Source organism: Mauremys mutica, chromosome 8 (genome assembly GCF_020497125.1).
Source record: "Mauremys mutica isolate MM-2020 ecotype Southern chromosome 8, ASM2049712v1, whole genome shotgun sequence".
Lineage (NCBI taxonomy): Eukaryota > Metazoa > Chordata > Testudines > Geoemydidae > Mauremys > Mauremys mutica.
In genome coordinates, this window is record NC_059079.1 from 55,039,005 (window position 1) to 55,065,976 (window position 26,972).

The window sequence follows — 26,972 nt, forward strand, 5'->3', positions numbered from 1 at the left end:
ACTGAAAAAGGAAAAGTTTTCTGGTGGTGAAGCAAGCAGTTTCTCCTTTTGCTTGCAAAGTTGAGTTGCGGGGGCGGGGAGCTTATTCATGGTTTGAGACCCAAACCAGCCTCTGATACAAGTACCCATTTAAAGAGTAACTTCCAACATACTGTTTCCTTCTCTATAGGCCTCCTCAGGGATTTTTTCCTCCTCATTCAAGTAATTATTAATACTCCAATCAGCAGCAGGCACAAACACATTCACTGTGGTGAAAACCACAGCAAAGAAATTGTTAAAAACTTTGAAAAGTCCTCATCCTCCTTAATTGCTCCCCTAACTCCCTGGTAGTCTAGCAGACCTACCAATTCTCTAGTGAGCTTCTTGCTTTTGATAAACTTACAAAGCTGGCAGGGGGGTGGGGCTGGGGTATGTCTTTGGCTGTTTGCTTCTCAAACACCCTTCTAATTTCCATTTTATATGCCATACTTTAGGATCCTTTCTTCTTCCACAGGTTTGATTTCCATTTTCTAAAGGATGATTCAGTTTGAATAACCTCGTGAAACTTCCTACTTAATCATAATGTTTTTCTTCTTGTCTTCCTGCTTCCCTTTTTCACTTGGGGTATGCATGCCTTCTATGACTCTGTTATGGTATGGTTAAGTAGTATCCATGTTGACTAAGGATTTTAATTTCCTTAATTTTGATTCTAGGGTCTTTTTGACTAGCCTTATTTTTTCTTTAATTCCCCTTTCTATAATTTTGCATAACATTGCTAGTTTTATTACAATTATTCCCCAGAGGATGCTGAACTTAGTAAGTACATTGTGGGCTCCCTTATTCAGTGGCACTATCAGTACCTTTCACTCTATCTGGGGCCTATCTCTGCTCTTGGACAGACTTTTGCCAGTTAGCTCTGTCTTTATATCTTGACTAGTTCAAAGCAAAAAGGACTTTGCCCCTTCCACCCATTCAATTGCAATCAGTTGGCTTGTCTTTAGTTTGACTCATTCACTTTGAAGATGCCCAGATTTCAAAAGAGGCCAATTCAATAATTTAGTTTTATTACTTCTAAAGAGGCTAGTTCCAGAGATTATTTTTATTAGCTGCCCCTATAACAGCTACTGCCCTAAGAATTAGTTAATAGTTTCTAAAATATCTATTTCAAAGACCAGGATTTAAATTCCAAAATTAACTCTGCATCTTAGGTTCAAAAGGTTTAATTAGAACATTAAAGTATCATCTTGTGAATTGTGTAGGTATAGGGACCAGCCCAGAACCACAAAGCAAAGCTGAGCCATATGCTAACACTACCTTCTTGTCCCTTAAGACAGTCGGAATCAATAATAGGGAGCAACTGATAATCAACCATTACACTATTTTGTGGTTTCTATTATAGTAGGTAGAAAGAAAGAAAGAACGAACACAGGTTGAACTCTTCCATGGGATGTTTCAGCCGGAAGTAAATAGTTTATGTCCTGGCCAACCATTCAGAAATCCAGCATTTTGAGAGCTTTGCCAGGTGACAATCTTAGAAAAATAAGAGGGCTTCAAAATGTCAGGGAATCCAGAATCTTGCATTTGGATTCCTTAACTTCCTCCCCAGGTCACCCCATTCTTAAAATGGACCTGGAGAAGGCACTCACAGGCTGTGAATCAGAATGAGCACACTAAGCTCAATTCTGTTCTCAGTTACAATGATGTAAATCCATTGAAGTCAATGGAGTCTCGTTGATGTAACTGAAAGCAGGATTTAGGGCTCAGTCCAACTACCCTTGAAGTCAACAGAAAGACTCTAATATTTCAGCTGGATTGGGACCTCACCCTTTCTTTTTCTTGGAGTTCAACCAGAAGCAGCATCTTCTTCTGCTTCACTGGAACAAAGTGGAGAACATTAAAGTGAAGTAAGAATTCATTACTTATCAGCGTGCCCCTTTGAATCTATTTTGCAGCATTCATTCTACCCGATTTCATCCCATCCTGTATAACTTTACCACCTCCATGTACCATCAGCTCCAGAGCTGAACACAACATTATGCACCATTATATCAGAGCTCCCCATTCTTTACAATTTTCTTTTGAGCACTGCTCCTTGCTCTCCCCTTCAAATCTAAACAATGGAACTAAAAAGACATACAGAACAAACAACATTGAAATTAATATACTGCTCTCTACAACCACATAACTCTGTTTCCATCTGCTGCTCATTTCCTAACTGAAACTTCAGGGCTTTATTGACCTGTCCATATAGGCGAACTAGGCAGTCCCCTAGGGTGATAAGTTAAATGGGGTGCCAAATTCGAGGAAAAATATAAAATGAAAAAATAAAATAAAATGAAAAAAAATGAAAAAGATGAAAAAAATACAAATAAAATGACGAAGACGACATTATTTCAATTCCCGTGTGTGTACGGAGAGAATATGTATTATAATTCATTTCTCTACATTTCTGAGCATTTATTAATATGTCAAATCTTTTATTTACAGTAAAATAAATATTTTAGCATTTTTTTTTCCAATTTGTGACATAGGGTCAAGATGACCCACTCTGCAATTTTGATAAGCAATAACTCAGCCACCATGAAACACATCCGCCAGCGGCAAGAGCTGCAATGCTAGTGACACCTAATTCGAATATACATCAAGGTTGCATAGCCGGAAATTCATGTAGAGCGGCGATATCGCGAGTTGATACATGTCCAATGGTTATTTTAACACGTTGCAGGTAGATGGTGAAGAACTGAACGAATACTGTGGAAAATTGTGTTTCTTGGTGCCAAAGAATAAAGAATAATGTCTTTCAACATTATAAATCCAAAATGTGACTATCTTTAAGCGTTATTAAACCTTGGCGTTATCGGACTGTATAATTATGAACTTTTGTTATAACTGGTTCGCATGTACTAAATAAGGTCCATAAAAGAAAGTAACAGTGTTAACGTTTAATAGACTACAAAAGTGATGATGTCACACTCCAAGCGGGTAACCATGAGGAAGGGGATTACTTTCCAAACAACCGGCGTCGGGCTACAACATCGAAAAAGGTCATTTTGTTTCCGTGTAAACACTGTAACTAACTCTTTTAATAGGTAAGTGAGTGTATGTTACTAATCATTGAACCTTTAAGCAGTGAAAAGACGTGTTGGGATGGCTGCAATGTGGTTTAAATCGCCAACCATGTGGTGTGTCAGCCATCCTTAACGCTATAATGCTTGCAGTTGGGAGCACAGTACATAACACTATTCAAATGCCCCATGGCAGAAAAAGGAAAAAGAAAACCCTCAGGAGCTGAGTATCGTAAACCAAAGGCTCAGAAGGAAAAGGACCAAGCAAAACAGCAGGAATTTTACTTAGAGAGGAGGTTAGCTCACATCCACATGGAAGCCATTTGGAATATCCAGATGAAGGTATATTACTTTGAGATGAGGGTAGCTCACATCCACAAAAAAGCAGTTTGGAAACTCAAGATGATGGAAACTTACTTCTAGATGAAGGCAGCTCACAGCATCAGACTGATATGGAAGTGGAGAAAATGTATTCACCTTCAGAGACACATGCAGAAATTGAAGTAAATGAAGTAGAAGGAGGAAAGGATGAGGAAGTTACAAACAAATTACAGCATGGGGACCCAGCTTCATGGCCCAGATGTGAAGACAGTGTGCAGCAAATTCTTGTGGAACATGGACCCGAACAAGTTCATGAATTTCCCTTCCCTAAGGATGGAAATAAAAAAAAATTTCTGCTCAGTATTACAAGAGGAAACTCATGAATGGGGAAGAAATTCATCAAAACTGGTTACAATATTCAGTGTCGAAGGATTCTGTGTTTTGCTTTTGCTGCAAGTTGTTTATGCAATTGGTACATCACTTACTGAAAATGGTTCGAAGGACTGGAAAAACATATCTTCAATTATCTCTTCATATGAAAGAGGTATAGAACATTTGGAAAGAACTTGAATTACTATTGAAAAAAGGAAAAACTATTGATGAAGAAAATGTACGTGTGATCAAGGAAAAAGAAGAATATTGGCAACAAATATTAGAGCGTGTGATTGCTTTCGTGAGAGTTTTTGGTGGGCAAAATTTAGCATTCTGTGGCCACGGCAGAAATGAAATATTATACACTCCAGGTAATGGAAACTTTTTAAAATCTGCTGAATACCTACCTTTGTTTGATCCAGTCATGAAGAAGCATCTATGTAAAATAACTGATCATGAAACACAGGTTCACTACATAGGAAAAAATATGCAGAATGAACTGATTCAAATCCTAGCAAATGCCATTAAAAAGAAAATTGTAGAAGCTGCCCATTCTGCAAAATACTTTTCAATAATACTGGACTGTACACCAGATGTGAGACATGTTGAACAAAATGATGATGATCATTTGTTTTGTGGATATGGAAAAGTCTGCAGATGAAGATAATGTTGAAGTGCTCATAAAGGAACATTTTTTGGGTTTCGTACCAGTGAAGGAGGCAACTGGAGCATTTATGACTGAAACTATTCTACAAGAGCTTGAAACAATGTCATTATCTGTTGAAAACTTATGTGGCCAAGGCTATGATAATGGGAGTAATATGAAGGGTAAAGACAATGGTGTGCAAAGGAGAATGATGGAAATCAATCCTAGGGCCTTTTTCGTTCCTTGCAGTGCGCATTCTCTGAATTTGGTTGTCAATGATGCTGCTAGATGCTGTTTGGAGGCAAGCAGTTTCTTTGACCTGGTGCAACGTGTTTATGTGTTTTTCTCAGGCTCAACACACCATTGGGAGATTCTGACTCACCATGTGAATTCTCTAACCATGAAACCACTTTGTCAGACAAGATTGGAGAGTTGCATTGAAGCCTCTTCGCTATCAACTTGGAAGCATTTATGATACTCTAATTGAAATTTCTGATGATACTACCTTTACTGGATCATCTGGCAATATGGCATGTTCAGATGCAGAAGCTCTTGCAAATGGCTTTTCCAAGTTCAAATTTGTGACTTCACTCATTTTGTGGTTGTAGCGGAGTGATTACCCTCTCCTGCCCTGTGGGGCTTGAAACAGCCCAGGAGAGGGCTATGGCTGGGGCAAGAAGCCTGGGCTGATTGAGGAAAGTAGACTCAGCTGTGGCCATGCCCCAATCAGGCCCACCTGGCCCCTATAAAAGGCTGTGAGCCAGAGGCCCAAGCAGTCTTCCTCTTCCTGTAGAGGGAGAAGGGCCTGGCTGCAGGAAGCTAGAGACAGGGTACCTGAGTGAAGCAGGGCTGGGGAAAGGCAGAGGAGCTGGGGAGCTCCAGCCTGGAAAGCCCCAGGCTGCAGCCTAGCAGAAGGCCAAGAGGTACTAGGGGTTGCAGAGGGCAGCCCAGAGGTAGGCCAAGGCAGCAGGTCCAAACCCTCCTTGGCCAGTGATGTCCTTGATACTGCTATTCACTCGGTTGATGAAAGATTCCAACAGATACAGCAGTAGAGTCAGTATTTGGCTTTCTATATGATATCCACAGCTTCCAAAAGAAAACAGCAAAACAGATAAGAGAATTTTGTATAAAACTGGAGTTGGCATTGACTCTTGAAAATTCAAAAGACATTGATGCTACAGATTTGTGTAGTGAGCTTCACGCTTTTTCAAGACAACTTAAGAAACACTCCACTCCTGAAGAAGTACTTAAGTTTGTTTGCAAAAATAAACTCTCAGACAGTTTTCCAAACATTTTTATAGCTCTACGCATTCTTTTAACTTTGCCAGTTTCCGTAGCTAGTGGGGAAACGGAGCTTCTCAAAGTTTAAAATTGATAATAACATATCTGCGTTCAACAATGGTGCAAGAGAGATTTGTTGGACTTGCCACAATGTCAATAGAGCTTGAAATAGCTGGAAAACTGGATCTAAAAGAACTAGTGATTGAATTTTCAAAACTTAAAGCAAGAAAAGTCATGTTTTAAGAGCACAGAATGTTTTTTATTCAGAGTGTTTTGTAAATGAAGTTAAAGTTCATTGAAGAGTTTTCTTATTTCTTTCTATATTGGATGTGGTGGTAATGGCAGTTAAAGCAGGATAGCGTAATGGATGATTTTGGATTTGTAATACTAAAAATTATAATTAACATTTTTAATGCATTTTTATTTGAAATTGGACTGAAATATCATCTAGCTGTCGTGTACAAATCTATTCTGAAAATTTCTGTCTCTATTTTAACTGATCTCAGAAACATTGGTTGGACAGATGGACGGACAAACCGAATAATTTAGGCTCTGTTTAAAAAAAAAAAAAAAAGTTAAAAAACATTAAAAGGAAAAAAAGGGGCAAAATGTTTTCCAGTTTATGAAAAACATCAGCCTAGATCTGCCACTGGGGTTTGGGGGTGGAGGCGCCGATTGCATGGTTTGCCTACGGTGCCAGCTGCTGGCAGCTAGTCTAGGGCCGCCCTTGTTTATTGATTATCATGATTCTGAATAAAACTATGGATCTATTAAATTAGATGGGGTAAAAAGGGCACAGCAATAACAATTTGTCACCTCCAGTTGATTTACCTCCTCCATCTCTAAAGTATCCCATATTTGGGTATAGTGGTCCATACGTCAGTGCCGTGTACTCTCCAGGCTTAGTGAGAGCTTTGGTTCTAGACGCTGCTTGTGCAGTCTTCTACTAACTCTCTGCAGAACCAGATACTTGCAGGAGGAATTCTGTATCTGTGTGAAAGAAATAAGGGAGAGGTGTTTTAAATACAAACAGTAACATATTTCCTTATATGTTCTCATGGTCTCTTTCTTAGGAGATTAATCCATTGAATATAGTCATTGTATAGATAAGGAGGCAGGCACATGCAATATTGGTTAGTTACATAGAAAGCCAGTGGTCAGAGTGGATGGTATAGTGGATTAAGCCTCAAATCTCACTTTCCAACCCTCCCAATTCCCCTCTTTCTCTGTCATAGTTGAATGCACCATTAACCTCTTTGCCACTAGGGCCTGCAACCTGGGTGTCATATCCAGGGCCAACTCCAGGCACCAGCATTCCAAGCAATCTGCAAGGGGCGGCAGTCAGTGTGTTTTTGCCCTCAGGCAGCGTGCCGAATTGCAACCGTGGATGGCCGGGGGCAGTCTGTGTGCCGTTAGGGCAGCACAAGTGTTTCCACGGCGGCAGCAATTCAGCAGCAGCTTTCTATGCTCAGCTGTCCGTGGCGGTGCAGCTTCTGTCTTCCAGCTGAAGACAGAAGCTGCCACCAAATTGCCGCCCCAGAAACGCGCAATTGATTGGTGATCTTTTGTGGGCATCACAATAGAAGTAGATCTCGAAGAGAGATCTGAAGAAGTGATGCCCACAAAAGATCACCAATTCATAATGGCTAGGTAAAGGGCCAGTGGGGACTGCTAATGTTTATTTCTGTTAAAAACATAAGGTGAAATGACTTAGGCTAGATGCATAACTTGATTGCTCTATCTAAATGCATATTCTCATTTCTGTTACTTTGTTTCTCTGTCCCACATCCCTCCTGGTTGCTACACACCCTTACCAAATCTTGCCTTTCATTAGATTGAAAGTGCTTTGGGACAGCGGTTGTGTCTTCCTATGTATTTGTAAAGCTTCTAGCACAATGGTCCCATCTGTTTGGCTAAGCTATTAACAGATCCACTTGTACTTTTGGGAAGAGTATACCCAGTGTCCTTAGCCAAAACTTTCCTTCTTGTCACTTGTGCTCTTCGCTGTTTGGCAGCTGCATTACAGTCCTGTAGTAAGTATGTACACAGGCCCAAATCCAGTTCACTTTTTGTACACAAGTACTCCTATGGACTTCAACAGAATTACTTGTAAGTGACAAGTTTTGAACCACAGTTTGTAAACATTTTAGGGTCCTTTGGGATTAAGTTGTTTATTATTATGGACACATTTGTGCTCAGATGCCAAATATTAATTTCTATTTCCAGCCGTCTGACATCTATTTTTATTTCCACTTTAAATAAAGACATACCGAAACAAAAGACAGGAAGGTACACAATGCTAGAGACACCCTACAATTACAGGAAGTTGACCATGCTTTGAACGTTCACCTTATTCCTGAACGGCTGAACCCTCCTTAAGATCCAGCCAAAGACCAAAAAGCAAAACAAAACCCAAAAGAAACGTTGTAAAGGAAAATCCTTCTGCGTTCGGATACCATGATGATGGGAGATGTTAGAGAGAACCCAAATTTGGAATAGTAGGTAGCACAAAAGAAAATGAGATATAGAATTATATAATAAAAATAGAAAGAGGACTAAGGGATAGCTACACATACAAACATAACAGAAACGTCAAGAATAATTGTTTGCCTGAGAATAAAATTAAAAATCATAAAATACCCTAATATACCTTAAGAAAATGTGTGCACTAAAAAGGACAATGACACGTACCTATGTTAGGTATTTCCAGGGTGCCCTTTGCTGTAATAGATGATCACAGTAACGGAACATTTCAGGCAGCTGAAGCCCCAAAGTGATCTGGTGAGGAATGCCCTTTGGATTTTAAACATTTATTAAAAAATAATAATTATAAACCCCACCAGTGTTAGCAAAATGTTAAAAAACACATCACACAGCATGAGAGAATCTACAGTGTTTTGTGTTGATTTGCACAAGCAGCATGTGACGGTGCACTCCATATGATGTTATGAAAATATGCTAATGAGCGTGAATATAATGTAACTGGAATATACTTCATGCAAAAGGTCTCTTCTAAGGTATCATTACAAAGCTTATAATCTAGTGAGTGTGTTCATCCTATTTGTATAAATGTATCATTCTTGTATCTGAAACCAGAAATATGAAATACAACTCTGGAGTCCTATTGTGGGCCATTAATGGTGGCTTGGAATCTTGATGACTCCCATTAACCAGGACAATTGGTTGTAAATGGCTCTGTTTACTTGTAAGTTTTCCTGTATACCTGTGTGCTGGCAAGTGGGTAATGAAGTCTTACAGTGACATGTGATCATGTCACCTGAACTGGAATCCATCTTTAACCCTCTGCTTTTCCATTTAGAAGAAGGGATGGGAACCCAGAGAGAGACAAAGCATTCCCGCCTTGTGCAAAAGCTATATAAGGGGTGGAACAGAACAAAAGAGGCTGCAGTCATGAGAAATCCCCTAGCTACCACCTGAGCTGGAACAAGGACTGTACCAGGGGAAAGGATTGGGCCCAAACTAGAAAGACGCTAGTCTGTCAAAGAAGCTTATTGGAATATCTCAGAGGGTGAGATTTACCTGCATTGTTTCCTACTGTATTAAGCTTAGACTTGCGTGTTTTATTTTATTTTGTTGGTAATTTACTTTGTTCTGTCTGTTATTACTTGGAACCACTTAAATCCTACTTTTTGTATTTAATAAAATCACTTTTTATTAATTAACCCAGAGTATGTATTAATACCTGGGGGCGCAAACAGCTGTGCATCTCTCTCTATCAGTGTTATAGAGGGCGAACAATTTATGAGTTTACCTCGTATAAAGCTTTATACAGGATAAAACGTATTTATTTGGGGTTTGGACCCCATTGAGAGCTGGGTATCTGAGTGCTGGAGACAGGAACACTTCTTAAGCTGTTTTCAGTTAAGCCATTCTATAATTCTGGATGAAAAAAATTCTGACAGACTACAGAAAAAAGGGACTTGGCGGTGTTCTTTAAAAGTGAAGTAACATCAAAAACGAAATGAACACAAAATCTTTCTGCGGACATAGAAATGTCTGAGTCACTTGCAGGGATAATAGATATGCTCTTGCCAGATCCTAGTGGTCAAAAGGCATTAAAATAAACTATTATTCCAGCAGGCTAATGGTAGGTGTTTCACACTGCTATATAGGAGGCACATGATTTTCTCCCCCTTTTTAGTACTGGTGAGCAGACCCAGACTGGAAGCCTTGGAGGTGTAAGTCCTCAAGTCCCCAAAAAGATACACAGCATAGACTGATGCAATGCAAGCTTCGCCAGAATGCATTGCCTATATGCCTCAACTCCTACCTGAAACTGCCACTTTGAAGAGGACAGTTCAGTCCCTAAACCTAAATCTGTCCTTGATCTCTTTGCTGAGATTGCCAAGAAGAGTGCCAGATAGTATCACCTGTAGCGATGGGTTTTATGTTGTGGACATCTGTCAACTGAGGACTGGAATTAAATCATCAAATCCATTTCACGCTGGCCACCAAACTGCCATTATGTGGTAACAGCTTTCGGTCATTACGGAGTTATTCTGGATTAAAACCAGGAAGCTAAAGGTGAAGAGGCCTGTATCCCAGGGTAAACACCATTCAGTTACTTTTTATGGTTTGTTTTCTTAAGCTTTATTTGGAGAGCCAGGGAGAAGCAAAGAAATCACTGCACTTTTTTGCTTTAAAAGTTGGTTTAGACACACAAATACACATCTGGTCCTGGTGTATTATCGTTATAACGTAGCGTGATGTGTAAGTCAATAATTTGGCAACCTCTCTAGAGAAGGAATTTGCTTTTTTTTTGTTCCACTAGCTGGTCCAAAACCATTTCCAAAGTTGCACAATCCTTCTCCAACTCAGTCTCTCTGTTGAGAAGCAATACTCAAAACAGATTTGTGGGGGGAGGAGGGCAGAAGCAGGTCTCTTCTGGTTATGCTAAAATGCTAAAAAGCAAGAGTTTAGAAGAGAGAAAACACTCTGCTCTGCTGCTTTCTGAGGCCGGTTTCTCTCTTTTCCAAGTGGACTCCAGTCTTCATGCATTCCTCCCCTCCCCCTCCCCATGATAGTATTTGGCAGGAGCTTTTAATTAAAAAACAGCCAGACTGCATTTGTGCTATCCCAATGAACCTCTCTTGGGAAATGATGTTCTTTGCTCAGCAATTCCTGCTCAGAGCGCTGAGTGCCAACAAAAGGAAAACAGCTGGAATGACTTCCTAGCCTTCCTATTCTCCATTCAGGCCTGGTGGCCTAGTAAAAATTATATTTTTTATTTTTTTTCCAAGACTGGGGCTAAAACAACAAGGATTCATTCAGGGTTCAAAGAAAGACATGATGCCTTTTGTAAAACATTATTTATGGCTCATTTCTTAAATAAATCCATTACAAGTCTAATGATAATACAGATCTAATAGATTCAGGGCCTGATTCAGCTGCCCTAAAGTCAGTGGAAAGATTCCCATCAACTTCAAGGGGAATTAGATTGTGTGTTTAATGACAGACAGATCGATTAATAAACTGGATCATATCTTTGTTTGTATATGAAGAGCACCTAGCACCAAACCTGACTGGAGCCTCTAGACACTACTGTAAAGTAAAAATTAAACAATAATGTCATGTGACTGGCCTATGCACTATGTCATCACCGACTTGCAAATCAGTGCTGCAGAGACATATTTTATATATGTTACTAATTCAAATTTGCATCAGACAAAACACAAATAAATGATGGGTGTCATGTCAAATTTCACAATTTTCTTGCATGTGTTATGACATCTCATGTTTTCCTAAAAGCCCCAGCTGATGGAACCATGTTATTACCTGAAAAATCGTAAGAAAAGGGAGAGAAGTAAGATTCTAGACCTCATAATTGTGGAGAAACGTTTGAAACCATGAACGCTGAAGACTCCCACACTAGAAGGCAAACAAAAACCACAACATATATTATTTTTAAAACCACGTGATTTTTAAGGAAATCACATGGGTCAAAATCCTTTTGGAGAAGAAAAGTAAGAGAGGTTCTACTGGCACAGTGATTAGGGTCTTCTACAGACTCCCAGAATCCAATTTGGATATGGACAGAGACCTCTTTCATATTTTTAATGAAATAAATAATACTGGGCGTTGTGTGATTATGGGAATGTTTTATTTCCCAGCTATAGATTGGAGGACAAGTGCTACTAATAATGGTAAGTCCCAGATATAAATCCAACAGATTTCTTCACCAGTCACTGAACCAACAAGAGGGGATGCCATTTTAGATTTAGTATTGGTAAGTAGCGAGCAAGGACCTCAAAGAAGAGCTGGTTATAGAGGACAATCTTGGTTCAAGTGATCATGAGTTAGTTCAGTTTAAACTAAATGGAAGAATAAACAAAAATATGTCTGCAACGAAGGTCCTTAACATAAGGCCTGGTCTACTCTAGGCGTTTAAACCGGTTTTAGGAGCGTAAAACCGATTTAACGCCACACCCGTCCACACTAAGAGGCCCTTTATATCGGTATAAAGGGCTCTTTAAACCGGTTTCTGTACTCCTCCCTAACGAGAGGAGTAGCGCTAATATCGGTATTACCATATCGGATTAGGGTTAGTGTGGCCGCAGATCGACGGTATTGGCCTCCGGGCAGTATCCCACAGTGCACCACTGACCGCTCTGGACAGCAATCTGAACTCAGATGCAGTGGCCAGGTAGACAGGAAAAGCCCCGCGAACTTTTGAATATTTCCTGTTTGCCCAGCGTGGAGCTCCGATCAGCACGTGTGGTGATGCAGTTAAAAATCAAAATAAAGAAAGAGCTCCCGCATGGACGATGCGGACGTGATCGCTGTAAGGGCAGGCAAATCTGTTCTATCAGCGCTCCGTTACAGAAGACGAAATTCAAAATCATTTTTAAAAAATCTCCAGACAGATGCCATAGCAGGGACTCAGCGCACTGCTGCGTGACAAGCGTAACGGAAAGCCAAAGAATCAAATGGACGCTCATGGACTGGAGGACTCAAGCTATCCCACAGTTCCTGCAGTCTCTGAAAAGCATTTGCATTCTTGGCTGAGCTCCAAATGCTTCTAGGGTCAAAAACAGTGTCCGCGGTGGGTCAGGGCATAGCTAGGCAATTTACGCACCCCCCCACCCACCCCCAGAAGTGAAAGGGAAAACAATCCTCTCGACTCTTTTACATGTCACCCTATCTTTACTGAATGCTGCAGATAGACGCGATGGTGCAGCACTCAACACCAACATCCTTGCTCCCCCCACGCCATGGATGGCTGATGGTACAATATGACTGGTATCCGTCCTCATCATCAGCCTATTGGCACATGGGGCAGTGCAAAAGGACTGGTAACCATGCTGACTAGCATCGGTAAGGTCAATCAAGGGCGCCTGGTCCTAATTTTTCGTGGTAGATGGTACAGTATGGCTGATAACCATCATCATTATAGCAACAGAGGGCTGAGCTCCATCAGCCCCCACCCTTCATGTGTAAAGAAAAGATTCAATTGCCCCTGGACTAGCAGAGGGATGATGGGCTCCTCTCCTCCACACTCCTTACTGTCCTGTCTGGACTATCATAGCAGCTGGAGGCTGCCTTCCACTCATATCTCACTAACAAGTCACTGTGTCTTATTCCTGCATTCTTTATTACTTCATCACACAAGTGGGGGGACAATGCTACGGTAGCCCAGGAAGGCTGGGGGAAGAACGGAATCAACAGGTGGGGTTGTTGCAGGAGCACCCCCTGTGAATAGCATACAGCTCATAATTTCTGCAGGATCTGACACAGAACAGCTGTGCTCTCTGGTTCTATGATACAGTGGTTCTCTAGTACACTTGCCCATATTCTAGGCAGGACTGATTCTATTTTTAGATACCAAAAAGGAGTGATTGACTCAGGGAGTCATTCCCAATTTTGGCTTTTGCGCCCCTGGCTGATCTCAGCCAGGGGCACTTATGACAGCAGCAAATGGTGCAGTGCAAAAGGACTGGTAGCCACGATCATCTTATTACCAATTTATGGTATGGTAGATGGTACAATATGGCTGGTAACCATCTCTGCTATCATGCAAAAGCAAAAGCATGCTGCTGTGTAGCGCTGTTGAATCGCCTCTGTGAGCGGCATCTAGTACACATACGGTGACAGTCACAAAAGGCTAAACAGGCTCCATGATTGCCATGCTATGGCATCTGCCAGGGCAATCCAGGGAAAAAAGGCACGAAATGCTTGTCTGCCGTTGCTTTCCCAGTGGAAGGAGTGACTGACAACATTTACCCAGAACCACCCGCGACAATGATTTTTGCCGCATCAGGCACTGGGATCTCAACCCGGAAATTCCAAGGGGCGGGGGAGGCTGCGGGATCTATGGGATAGCTACGGAATAGCTACCCACAGTGCAATGCTCCAGAAATCGACGCTAGCCTCGGACCGTGGATGCACACCACCGGTGTAATGTGTTTAGTTTCCACGCACACTCGATTTTATACAATCTGTTTTGTTAAACCGGTTTATGTAAATTCGGAATAATCCCGTAGTGTAGACGTACCCTAAGTATAGCCGGACTGGGTCAGACCAAAGGTCCATCTAGCTCAGTATCCTGTCTTCCAACAGTGGCCAATGCCACATGCTTCAGAGGGAATGAACAGAACAAGCAATCACTGAGTGATCCATCCCCTGATAGCCATGCCTAACTTCTGGCAAACGGAAACTAGGGATACCCAGAGCATGGGGCTGCATCCTTGACCATCTTGGCTAATAACCATTAATGGACCTATCCTTTGTGAACTTGATTTCAAAAGGACAATCTTTAAAAAACTAAGGGAATTTGCTAGGGAAGGGGACTAAACTGAAGAGCTCAAGCATCTGAATGTGGAGGAAGCTTGGAATTATGGTATGTCAAAGTTGAAGAAACTATCTGAAGCCTGCATCCCAAACAAGGGGAAAAATTCAAAGGGAAGGGTTGCAGACCAAACTGAATTAGTAAGCATCTCATATAGGTTATTAAGAGAAAGAAATGAAAGCAGGGATCAGCAAGGAAAGCTGATAATTCTTGGAGATCAGAAAGCATAGAGAAAAAATGAGAATTTCCAAAAGCCAAGCAGACCTGGATCTTTTCAAGGAAATAGAAACCAATAGCAAAGGGTTTTTTTTAACCATGTCAATAAAAAGAAAACAAGGAAAGAAGAAGTGGGATCACTAAACACTGAAGATGGGATGGAGATTAATGATAATCTAGGTATGGCGCAACACCTAAATGAATTTTTTGCCTCCGTTTTTAATAAGAGTAACGAGGAGTTTGGGGACAGTGGTAGGATGGCTAATGGGAACAAAGTATGGAAGCAGAATTTACAACATCCAAGGTGGAAGCTAAATTCAAACAGCTCAATGAGACCAAATCCACAGGCCCCAGATAATCTCCATCCAAGAATATTAAAGGAACTGGCACATGAAACTGCAAGCACAGCAGCAAGGATTTTTAATGAATCTGTAAACTCAAGAGTTGTGCCCTATGACTGGAAAATTGCAAATACAGTATCTATATTTAAGAAAGGGGAGAAAGTGATTCGGGAAACTACAAGCCTGCTAGTTTGACCTCAAATGTATGCAAGGTCTTAGGAGAAATTTTGAAGGAGAGAGTAGTTATGGACATAGAGGTAAACAGTAACTGGGATAAAATACTACATGGTTTTACAAAAGGTAGTTCATTCCAGTCAACTTGATCTCTTTCTTTGAGAAGATAATCAATTTTTTAGCAAATAAAATGCAATAGATCTAACCTATCTGAATTTCAGTAAAGCATTTGATACAGGTCCACATGGGAAATTATTATTTAAATTGGAGAAGATGAGGATTAATACAAGAATTGAAAGGTGGGTAAGAAGGATAGTGCAACAGGTCATGCTTCAAAGCGAACTGTCAGGCTGGAGGGAGGCTTCTAGTGGAGTTCCTCAAAATCAGTTTTGGGATCAATCTTATTTATCATTTCCAAAAAGTGATAATGTGCTAATAAAGTTTATGGATGGCACAAAGTTGGGAGGTATTGCCAATACAAAGGAGGAACAGAATATCATACAAGAAGATTTGATGACCTTGAAAACTGAAGTAATAGAAATGGAATGAAATGTAATTAGTGCAAAGTCATGCCTCTAGGGACTAACAACAAGAATTTTTGCTATAAGATAGAGATGTGTCAGTTGGAAGCGACAGCAGAGAAAGATCTGGCTGTATTAGTCAATCACAGGATGACTATGAGCCGCCAATGTGATGTGGCCATGAAAAAGGCCAATGTAATCCTAGGATGCATCAGGCAAGGTATTTCCAGTAGAAATAGGGAAGTGTTATTGCCATTACAGAGGGTACTGGTAAGACCTCATCAGGAATACTGCAGGCAATTCTTATTTCCCATATATAAGAAAAATTAATTCAAAGTGGAACAGATACAGAAAAAGGCTGTTAGGATGATCCGAGGACTGGAGAACCCACCTTATGAGGGAAGGCTTAAGAAGCTTGACTTGTTTAGCCTAACAAAACAGGAGATATGATTGCTTTATAAATACCTCAGAGGAGTTTTTTAAGTTAAGATCCAATATTGGCACAAGAACAAATGGATATAAACTGTCAGTCAACAAATTTAGGTTTGAAGTTAAACTAACCACTGGAGGTGTGAAATTCTGGAACAGCTTTCCACAGGGAATAGTGGGAGCAAAAAAAAAATCTAACTAGTTTCAAGACTGAGCTTGATAATAGTACAATGAGACTGCTTACAGCGGCATCTGACCCATCTGCGACTGCTATTAGCAAATATCTTCAATAGCTGGAGATGGGACACTAGATGGAGAGGACTCTGAGTTACAACAGAAAATTCTTTCCCAGGTCTATGACTGTGCGCTCAGGGTCTAACTGACTGCCATTTTGGGGACTGGGAAAGAATTTCCCCCCAGATCAGATCTGCAGCGACCCTGGGGTTCTTTTTTTCTTTTGCCTTCCTCTGCAGAGTTGAGCACCATTCACTTGCTGATTTGAACTAGAGTAAATGATGGATTCTCTTTAACTTGAAGTCTTTAAACCAAGATTTGAAGATTTCAGTAACTCAACCAGAGGTTATGGGCCTATTATAGGACTGTGTGGTCAAGTAGGGTTTCCAGATGTCCAGTTTTTTACTGGAATGCCCAGTCGAAAAGGGACCCTGGTGGCTCCAGTCCGCACCGCCGACCAGGCCGTTAAAAGTTCAGTCAGCGGTGCTGCAGGGCTAAGGCAGGCTAGTCCCTACCTGTCCCAGCACCGCACTACGCCCTGGAAGCGGCCAGCAGGTCCGGCTCCTAAGCGGGTGGCCACAGGGCTCCATGTGCTGTCCCCACCCCAAGCAAAAGCTCCACACTCCTAATGGCCAGGAACCATGGCCGCTGGGGGGTGGTGCCTGTGCATGAGAGCAGCGTGCAGGGCCTCCTGCTCCCCCCCATACCTAGGAGCCAGACTTGCTGGCCGCTTCCAGGGCGCAATGCAGAGCCAGGACAGGCTGGGAGCCTGTCTTAGCCCCCTGCGCCGCTGAGAGCCATCCGCGGTAAGCCTGCACCCCAACTCTGAGCCCCAATCCCATGCCCCAGCCCTGAGCCTCCCCCACAACCCGAAGCCCCGTCCTGTACCCCAACCACCTGCCCCAGCCCAGAGCCCCCTCTCACACCCTGAACCCCTCATTCCTGGCCCCACCCCAAAGCCTGCACCCCCAGCCCAGAGCCTGTACCCTCTCCTGCACCCCAACCTGCAGCCCCCTCCCGCATGCTGAATCTCAGCCTGGAGCCCCCTCATGCACCCCAAACCCCTCATCCGCAGCTCCACCCCAGAGCCCTCAACCTCTCAAACATCCCAATGTAGTGAGAGGGGAGGGGGCTTTCGGGAAGGGGCAGGGCTAGGGTGTTTGGTTTGTGTGATTAGAAAGTTGGCGACCCTAGGGTCAAGTTCTGTGGCCTGCGATGTCCGGGAATAGGAGTTGAGAGCGGTCAGATGTTTTCCCTCAGGTCTAAATGCAAACACAGAGGGCTGCATATAGTTTGATAGAGCCATGTATGAGAGAGAGCGACAATGAGCAGAAACACCACAGAAGAACACAGAGAAGGCAGCAAGAAAACCCCAGAGATAGCCAGAGAAGGTGATCCTGAGAAAAAGCTAAGAGATAGAGCTTTTGGGAAGAGTGCTTACTAGAAAAAGGCTGGGAACTGTGAGCAAAGAAACGCTCTCCTGTTGTTTGTTTCCTATAATGTTCAGGGAAACAGGACTTTATGTACATTTTTGTAAATAAACAGGATTGTAGGAAAGAAATACTTGACTCCAACTTCAATTTTTCCACCTACCAGAGACAATCTGCAAGACTCTGATTATTGGCTAAGCGCTCGGGTCAAATGAGGTAACAACAGTGAGTACAATACAAGTGGGAAAGTGGTCTGCTGGTTAGGGCTGAGGATTGGGAATCAGGACTTTGACACTGACCTACTGTGTGATTCTGAGAAAGTCACACGACCTTCCTGTGCCTACATGTATCCATTATTAAAGGGTGGGTAATACTTCCCTATTTCAGAGGGGTATTGTGAAGCTTACTTAAGGCCAGATCATAGTTCTTCACCCACTATCCCTGCTCTGCCTCCAAACTAACCAACCTAGCAGTGCCTTTTTAAAGATCCCCTTCAGGGCTGTTGTTGATTTGTGTTCAGACCCTATGCAGGAGGGAGTCTCCTGTGCTCTCCACCCTTAAGCACCCAGGAAGGGCTAGGCACAATGTTCTTATTTATTATTTGTATTATGGTAGTGTCCAAAGGGCACAATCAAGCTCAAAGCCCTTAGGGCTAGGCACTGTACAAACACGTATGACAGCATGGACTCTGCCCCAAAGAGCTTACCCTTAACGTTTGTAGCGTGCTCTGAAATACTAAGACAAAAGGTACAGTGGATACCAATTTATTATTATGAATTAGTAAACTAAACAGATTTTTTTTCTTCCAAGCAAATGAATTATGCTTCATACAGAATACCACTACAGCTATTACAATTCAAATCATGTGCTGGGTGGGCAATCTGATTTGTCTATGACTCCGTGCATGATGCCTGATCCATAACAGAATACAGCTACACACTTGCAATAAATTTAAAAGCTGCTTTATATTTACTATCTATTCGTGTCTATGAACATGGCTCATTTTTATGTATTTTCATTTTAATCTGTGATTTTGCTTAACCAGTTTAATTCTACTTGGCCGTGTTTCACTGTACCACAAAGATAGAGATTCCATGTGCAATTTTGTCTGCCAGACCCGGATGAAAGAAAAGGCCCCTCCTCAAAGGCTGCAGGGTAGGATGAAGAGAAAAACTGTCAAGAGCTGGTATGGTGGATTATGGGAAAAGGCCCTTCATCAAAGACCTGCTGATGTGGATGGAGGGAAAGAAAGAGGAGAAAAACACATGCAAAATTTCAAAAATGGTCTTATCCTGCAATCCAGGTGCAAGCAGAGTAGGAGCTGAAATGATGTGTCACAGTTACAGTAATACAGAGCAGGAATATCCTCTGTCCTGTGCACTGAAAGTGATATACCATCCCTGTGCAGACTAGAAAACTTGAGAGGCAGCAAAATATTCCATCTGGTTCATTCCAGACTGGTACCAAAATGGAGATGCTGTATTTCACAGATTGAGCTATCAAGCACTTGTATATAAAAAGGGAGCTAAAAGGGGCCAATTAGATGGCAGCCACATCTGTCAAAACTTTAACCCTTAACCTTAGGAAAACAATCTAGGATCAAACATAGACACACACAAGTCATTCTGCATTGCCTTTGAAAATGCTGTTATGGATTACCCAAGGTATTATGAAGAGCTGATGAGAAACCCAGACATAGTCCTGCTCAAGCATTTGAAATCTTAAAGAAAAAGAAGTACATTCCAGTTCTTTAAGCATTTAATATATCACAGCTAGACCCTTCTCTCATACTAAGAGAGAAACAGTCCTGGCTTCTTTGCAGACAGTATGAGGTGTCTGTCTAGCAATTTTTTATCAAACGTGTTTCAGTTTTCCTTTGAATGGAATTTGGTTTTACACTGTACTTTTCATGCTGAGGTGTATCAAAGCACCGTACAGAACACTGAATTACATACAATTATGCACTGTCCTTGTAGGCAAACCACAGCAGCACAAAGCACTCCCCATAAACTCATGCAGTCTTGGACACCGCGGCTTGTTTTATTTTTACAATTAATAATACTCAGCACTTTTAAGACACTTTTTATTAGAAGATCGCAAAGCACTTCACAAACATTATTAGTGAATTATGCTTCCTGACCCTCCTGAAAAGTAAGGAAGTATTTAAAAGATTTACTCATTACCAGAGGATGCTATGAAGGCCAAAACTATATGAGGGTTCAAAAAACAATTAGATAAGTTCATGGAGGATGGGTCCATCAATGGCTACTAGCCAAGATGGTCAGGGATGCAACACCATGCTCTGGGTGTCTCTAAATCTCTGAATGCCAGAAGCTGGGACTGGATGATAGGTGTGAGATCACTTAATTGCCTTGTTCGGTTCATTCCCTCTGAAGCATCTCGCATCAGCCATTGCCAGAAGACAGGATACTAGGCTAGTTGGACCAGTGGTCTGACCCAGTATGGCCATTCTTATGTAGCTCTCTCAAGTACATGAAGATATCCGGCCATGCTACTTGCACAGAGGGATATGCTCCCTGCCCCACCTTCCCCATCCATTTTGTGGGGTACAGCTCTAGCAGGCTGTGCTGCATATGTAACCCCTATTAACAATAGTGAGAATTATGAATTTAAGTCACCATGCACTGCATTGTAAACAAGCCCCCAGAAACCTGCAGTACAATTGTCTGGAAGGAATCGGGCTGTGGATTTTGTACACAAATAGCTGAAAATATGTAAATACAATAAACAGCAATAAGCAACATGCTGATTAATACAAGACTCACAAAAGCGTATAAGGAGGGAAAATAAATCTTTTCACCTCTATGGTCTGAGCACATTCAAAGCCAGAGCTTCAGCAAGCAGGATTAGTGAGCTTTGATCAAGGCTTAGATACTTATATGAATAAGACTCATATCTGCAGTACACTACCTAAGATGAAAATTATATGAGCTATCAAAGCTCTTGCTGCAGGGCAGAACCTGATCAGCTGACAGGATAGTACTGCACAATACAGTGAATTATGAAAGGCTATAGGAGTCTTTGAAGCATCTGAAACTGGTCACTGTTGCAGATCTGATACTGATCTAGGCAGGCTATTGATTTGTTCTGCAATAGCTGTTCTTATTTCCTACGGCCAAATTTGGGGGGCTGGGGTGGGCAGGGTAGGATGCCAAAGAGATCTGGATCCTGTATTTGCTATGGAGTACATATTCAGTAGAGTTGCCATACTGACATAGGCAAGGATAAGAATTGGCCTTTGGAAGGAATTGCGTTCTGTATGTTTTGGGGCAGGATGGTCTTGTGACTCAGACACAAGTCTGGGAGTTGGCTTACCTAAATTCTGTTCCTAGCCTAGTCCCGAACTCACTGGGCAACAAATATTTGCAAGGCTATTACCTGTGCCTCAGTTTCCCCCCTGTAAAATGAAGATAAGAGGGCCTGATTCTCAATTACACTAAGCTCCTTGACACTGCTCAGAGTGGTATAAAGGGGCCTTAGTATAAATGAGAATCAGGCCTGACGTATACCTAGCTCAGAGTGGTGTTGTGCAGTATAACTCATTAATGTGTGTAAAACATATTGGGATCCTTGGATGAAAGGTGCTATAGCCGTATGGAGGATCATTACTCTTGAAGAATTTTTTATTTTAAACACATCTAGAAATGGGGAAACTGATTCAGAAGTAAGATACCTCTTACCCCAATGTTTGGGCAGAAATACCAAAACACCAAAAGAGAGGCTGTTCTTGTGGTACTTTTATCACAACCAGAAACAGACCCAAGAAGTCTAATTTGAACAAATAACTTTGGTGTTTATTTGATCTGCGTCTGAACTCTGAACCTTGTGAGGTCAACCCACCAACACTAAGCATGACACCAAACTGAAAGCACAGGAAGTGACAGATCTGGCAAAGAAACGACATATGTAATTAAATGAGGTCATGCAATTTGCACCATGTAACACTGGCAAATGATAGGAATTTAAAGATGAAATCCATTATTCCGTTGATGTAATTTAAGCTGTTGTTCCACAGGAACCAGAATAAATATTTTTTATTTGTGTTTATGTTTTCACTGTCTTTTTTGCCTCAGCCGTCTCACTGGATTGTCACCAGCAAGGAATGATATCAGGAGAAGCCGAGGTCTCTTGTTATTTCAGATCCACAAATGTCTCTGTGAATCTTTTTTTAAAAGCCATGATGAATATTAACACAAATACTAGAACTGGCACATGCTAGAAATAGGATATTCCGACGATTTCTTGTTTAAATTTACTGCACATCAAAGTAATGAATACAACTCAGCTTGTGCACATAAAACCCTCAAGTAGCCCATATAGCAGTCTTCAGTGCAATAGGCAAAAATACAATCCATTCTCTTGTCAGCTGTTAAAAGGGCAGATGGCCACTTCACACCACCCATGTTAAGGGCATCACTATCAGATTAAGATCATGAGATAACCAAAGATAACACTTAACCTTTTGCTAAACTGAAAGAAAACAGCCATGTTTTGAAATCGTGTCTTCCTGGCAGTTCTCCAAACATGCTTTATTTTCACTGACTAAAATAACACTAACCAACAACAGAAACTAGGGCCTGGTCTACACTAGGACTTTAATTCGAATTTAGCAGCGTTAATTCGAACTAACCGCTCAACCGTCCACACCAGGAAGCCATTTAATTCGAACTAGAGGGCTCGTTAGTTCGAATTTGGTACTCCACCCCGGCAGGTGGAGTAACGCTAAATTCGACATGGCTAGCTCGAATTAGGCTAGGTGTGGATGCAAATCGAACTTAGTAGCTCCGGGAGCTATCCCACAGTGCACCACTCTGTTGACGCTCTGGACAGCAGTCCGAGCTTGGATTCTCTGACCAGCCACACAGGAAATGACCCGGGAAAATTTGAATTCATTTTCCTGTCTGGGCACTTTGAATCTGACGTCCTGGCTGGACATCGGGGCGAGCTCCGCAGCACCTGCAACGATGCAGAGCTCTCCAGCAGAGGAGTTCATGTTATCTGTGAATAGAAAGAGGGACCCAGCATAGACTGACTGGGAACTCTTTGATCTGATCGGTGTGTGGGGCGAGGAGTCTGTGCTTTCGGAGCTGCGCTCCAAAACAGGGAATGCGAAGACCTACGAGAAGGTCTCCAAAGCCATGAGAGACAGAGGATACAGGCGGGATGCAACGCAGCGCCACGTGAAAATCAAGGACCCCAGACAAGGCTACCAAAAAAATCAAAGCGGCAAACGGACGCTACGGAGCCTGCCACCACTGCCCCACCAGTGACCGTGGACTCTGACGATGGGACAGTGTCGACGGCCAGTTCCTCGGTGATGTTCGCGGACGGTGAAGATGAGGAAGGGTTTGTGGAGGACGAGGCAGGCGAGAGCGCTTACAACGCTGGTTTCCCCGACAGCCAGGATCTATTCATCACCGTCACGGAGATCCCCCAACAACCCTCCCCGGCCATTAACCCGGACCCTGAATCAGGGGAAGGAGCAGTCGGTAAGTGCTTTAACCATGTTAACTTTTATTCTTAATATAACAGGAATCTTAACTGTGTGAAAAGGAGGTCTCTCTAGATATGGGGATAGAACAGAAATCATCCTTGGAGATCTCCACGAAGCTCTCCTTGCGTTAATCGAAAAGCATCAGCAGGAGGTTCCTGAGGAGAGCTGCCTTATTGGGTGCTCCGTGGTAGCACAGTTTTCCGCGCAAGGCTTTCATGAGGTACTCAGGGAGCACTGCCTCCCCGAGCACGGCTGTATCGGGCCCTGGTTCGTGCTAGCTTTCACGCAGCATGCGCTCTCTATCTCCTTCAGTGACCCTCCTCAGGGTGATCTCGCTCGGAGACTCCTGCATCTAATTAGGGTAATTACTGTAATTTTACGCCTGGTCCAAAGTATTTTTAAAAAATCTACGGACAGACGGCATAGCACAGACTCAGCACGCAGCTGCGTGACGAGCGTAACGGAAAGCCAAAGAATATAATGGACGCTCATGGAGGGAGTGGGGAATGAGGACGCAAGGTATCCCACAGTTCCTGCTGTCTCCGAAAAGTATTTGCATTCTTGGATGAGCTCCAAATGCTTCTAGGGTCAAACACAGTGTCTGCGGTGGGTCAGGGCATAGTTCGGCAATTTGCGCACACACCCCACCCACCACCAGAAGTGAAAACAATCCTCTGTTGACTCTTTTACATGTCACCCTATCTTTACTGAATGCTGCAGATAGACGCGATGGTGCAGCACTCAACACCAACATCCTTGCTCCCCCACGCTATGGATGGCTGATGGTACAAAACGATGGAAATCCGTCCTCATCATCAGCCTATTGGCACATGGGGCAGTGCAAAAGGGCTGGTAACCATGCCGACTAGCATCAGTAAGGTCGATCAAGGGCGCCTGTCCCTAATTTTTCATGGCAGATGGTGCAATATGGCTGGTAACCGTCCTCATCATTGCAACAGGGGGCTGAGCTCCATCAGCCCCCACCCTTCATTGTAAATAAAAGATTCGATTGCCCCTGGACTAGCAGAGGGATGATGGGCTCCTTCATCCACACTCCTTAATGTCCTGCCTGGACTATCATTGCAGCTGGAGGCTTCCTTCCACTCATTTCTCACAAACAAGTCACTGTGTCTTATTCCTGCATTCTTTATTACTTCATCACACAAGTGGGGGGACAATGGTATGGTAGCCCAGGAAGGCTGGGGTAAGAACGGAATGAACAGGTGGTGTTGTTGCAGGAGCACCCCCTGTGAATAGCATACAGCTCATAATTTATGCAGGATCGGACACAGAGCAGCTGTGCTCTCTGGTTCTATGATACAGTGGTTCTCTAGTACACTTGCCCATAATCTAGGCAGGACTGATTCTATTTTTAGATACCAAAAAGGAGGGATTGACTCAGGGAGTCATTCCCAATTTTTGCTTTTGCGCCCCTGGCTGCTCGGCCAGGGGCACTTATGACAGCCCCAAATGGGGCAGTGCAAAAGGACAGGTAACCATGCCCATCTTATTACCATCTTATTACCAATTTATGGTATGGTTGATGGTACAATATGGCTGGTAACCATCTCTGCTGTCATGCAAAAGCAAAAGCATGCTGCTGTGTAGCGCTGCTGGCCCGCCTCTGTCAGCGGCATCTAGTACACATACGGTGACATACACAAAAGGCAAAACAGTGTCCATGGTTGCCACGCTATGGCGTATGCCAGGGCAATTCTGGGAAAACGGGCTTGAAATGATTGTCTGCTGTTGCTTTCCCGGAGGAAGGAATGACTGGCGACGTTTACCCAGAATCCACCGCGAAAATGATTTCTGCCCCAGCAGGCACAGGGGTCTCAACCCAGAATTCACAGAGACAGCCTAGACTCAGTTAATTGTTCGCAAAAATGTATCTTTGCAAGGAATTCACTCCCTGTTTCCCATCTCACAGCTTCCACTGTCTCCAGACCTGCCACAGCATCCCCCTCGCAGAGGCTGGCGAAGATTAGGCGGCGAAAGAAAAAGACAAGGGACAAGATGTTCGAGGAACGTATGGGCTGCTACCTAGCAGAGGCGGACCAGCAGAGCCAGTGGAGGGAGACCGTCTCTCTGGGCCAGCGCTCACACAGCGAACGGGAGGAGAGGTGGCGTGAGGAAGACAACCAGGCGACTGAAACAATGCTTGGACTAATGAGGGAGCAAACGGACACGCTCAGGCGCCTTGTGGATGTTCTGCAGGACCGCAGGAGGACAGAGCCCCCCTGCAGTGTATCTGCAACCGCCCTCCCCCGCCACAAAGTCCCATACCCCCCTCACCGAAAATAATCAGGAGGAGGGGCGGCCGGGGACGTGAATACTGTCACTGCACCACAGCACAGTGCTCAAGTACCCAAAAGCTCTCATACCCTACATTTGCCGAAGTCCTTCACTTCCAGACTCACAGTAGTCCCAATCCCAGTCCCATCCCCTAACTGTCTACTTAATAAAAATGATTTGCTGTTAATTACTGTTTCCGTTATGTTTTTTCAAAGAAGACTGTGTTCGAATGGGGGGCGTGGGGAAGGGGGTGGTTAATTGCATAGGACAGTCACCTTTCCCAGGGTACAGACACGGGGGCAGGATCAGCAGCGGGTCACACACACGGTGCAGTCAGTAGGCAACCTGGTCGGTTTTTGGAGGTGGTTTCCAGGATCTGTGTGGGCGGGGGAGATGTGACTTTGCAGCGGGGGAGGGCGGTTACAGATCTTATACAGCGGTCCTTGTCCTGGACCGCTGAGTCACGCAGCTGAGGAATCTGTATCCGTCCTCCTCCACCACAAGGTCACATATCCGCCCGCACACAGAATTCCATAAAGAGGGATGGCAGGCTCCGTTGAAAGAAGCCTTCCGGCACTGCGGACCGCTCTAGGAGCAGGAGCCTGTCATTCCTTGAGTTTAGAGGCGGTCTTTACATCACCGCACACCCTACCCAGCACAGCCTGCGTCCCAGTTTCAACCCTTTCACGAAAAGTCATGAATAAAGAAACCTTTGTTAAGTAATAATGGGACATGTATTTTATTTTTACACGTGTGCTGGAAGTGGGGGTAACGGGGTGAACGGGGTATGTAACCGAAGAGGAGAGTCAACAGTAACTGGGTAAAGAAACAGGGGCAGGTTCAGCTTCTCTGTAAAGAAACTGAACAGTCACAGGTCACGCTGCTCGCTGGTATTTGAAGAGTTCCTTGTCGCTGTCCCAGGCGCCTGTATAGGGCTTCATGAGCAAGTGCATTAGCGGGCAGGCTGGGTCCCCGAGGATGACTATAGGCATCTGCACATCCACAACAGTTATTTCGTGGTCCGGGAAGAAACTACCTTCCTGCAGGCGTCTAAGCAGCCCACAGTTCCTGAAAACACACGCATCATGAACCTTGCTCGGCCACCCGACGTTGATGTTTGTAAAACGTCCCCTATGGTCCCCCAGTGCTTGCAGCACCATTGAAAAGTAGCCCAATTTCTCAGCAGCTGACTGTGGAAGACGTGGACGATAAAGTGCGAGGAGGAGAAAACGGCGATGATCGCAGCGGGCTCCGTGCTTGCAGTGCTGTGGCGTCCGCGCTGTCACTGACCAGAAAAGTGCACGAACAGATTGCCCGCAGGCGCTTTCACGGAGGGAGGGAGGGAGG

The 26,972-nt window shown here is 43.3% G+C and overlaps 1 protein-coding gene across 6 annotated transcripts in view; it reads right to left on the reverse strand.

Annotated features, from left to right (window-relative positions):
- RGL1 (ral guanine nucleotide dissociation stimulator like 1) overlaps nt 1–26,972 on the reverse strand; it is a 160,363-nt gene that overhangs the window by 117,857 nt on the left and 15,534 nt on the right. For 2 of the 6 annotated variants that reach the window (XM_045026585.1, XM_045026590.1), the window contains exons 3-4: nt 6,496–6,654; nt 1,804–1,853 (exon numbers count right to left, since the gene is read on the reverse strand). In XM_045026585.1, coding sequence (XP_044882520.1) covers nt 1,804–1,853; nt 6,496–6,520 — 75 coding nt within the window. In that variant the 5' untranslated portion in view covers nt 6,521–6,654. Of the gene's footprint in view, nt 1–1,803; nt 1,854–6,495; nt 6,655–8,355; nt 8,431–26,972 lie in introns of those variants that run through there. The other 4 variants (XM_045026591.1, XM_045026587.1, XM_045026586.1 and 1 more) reach the window with 3 other exon arrangements.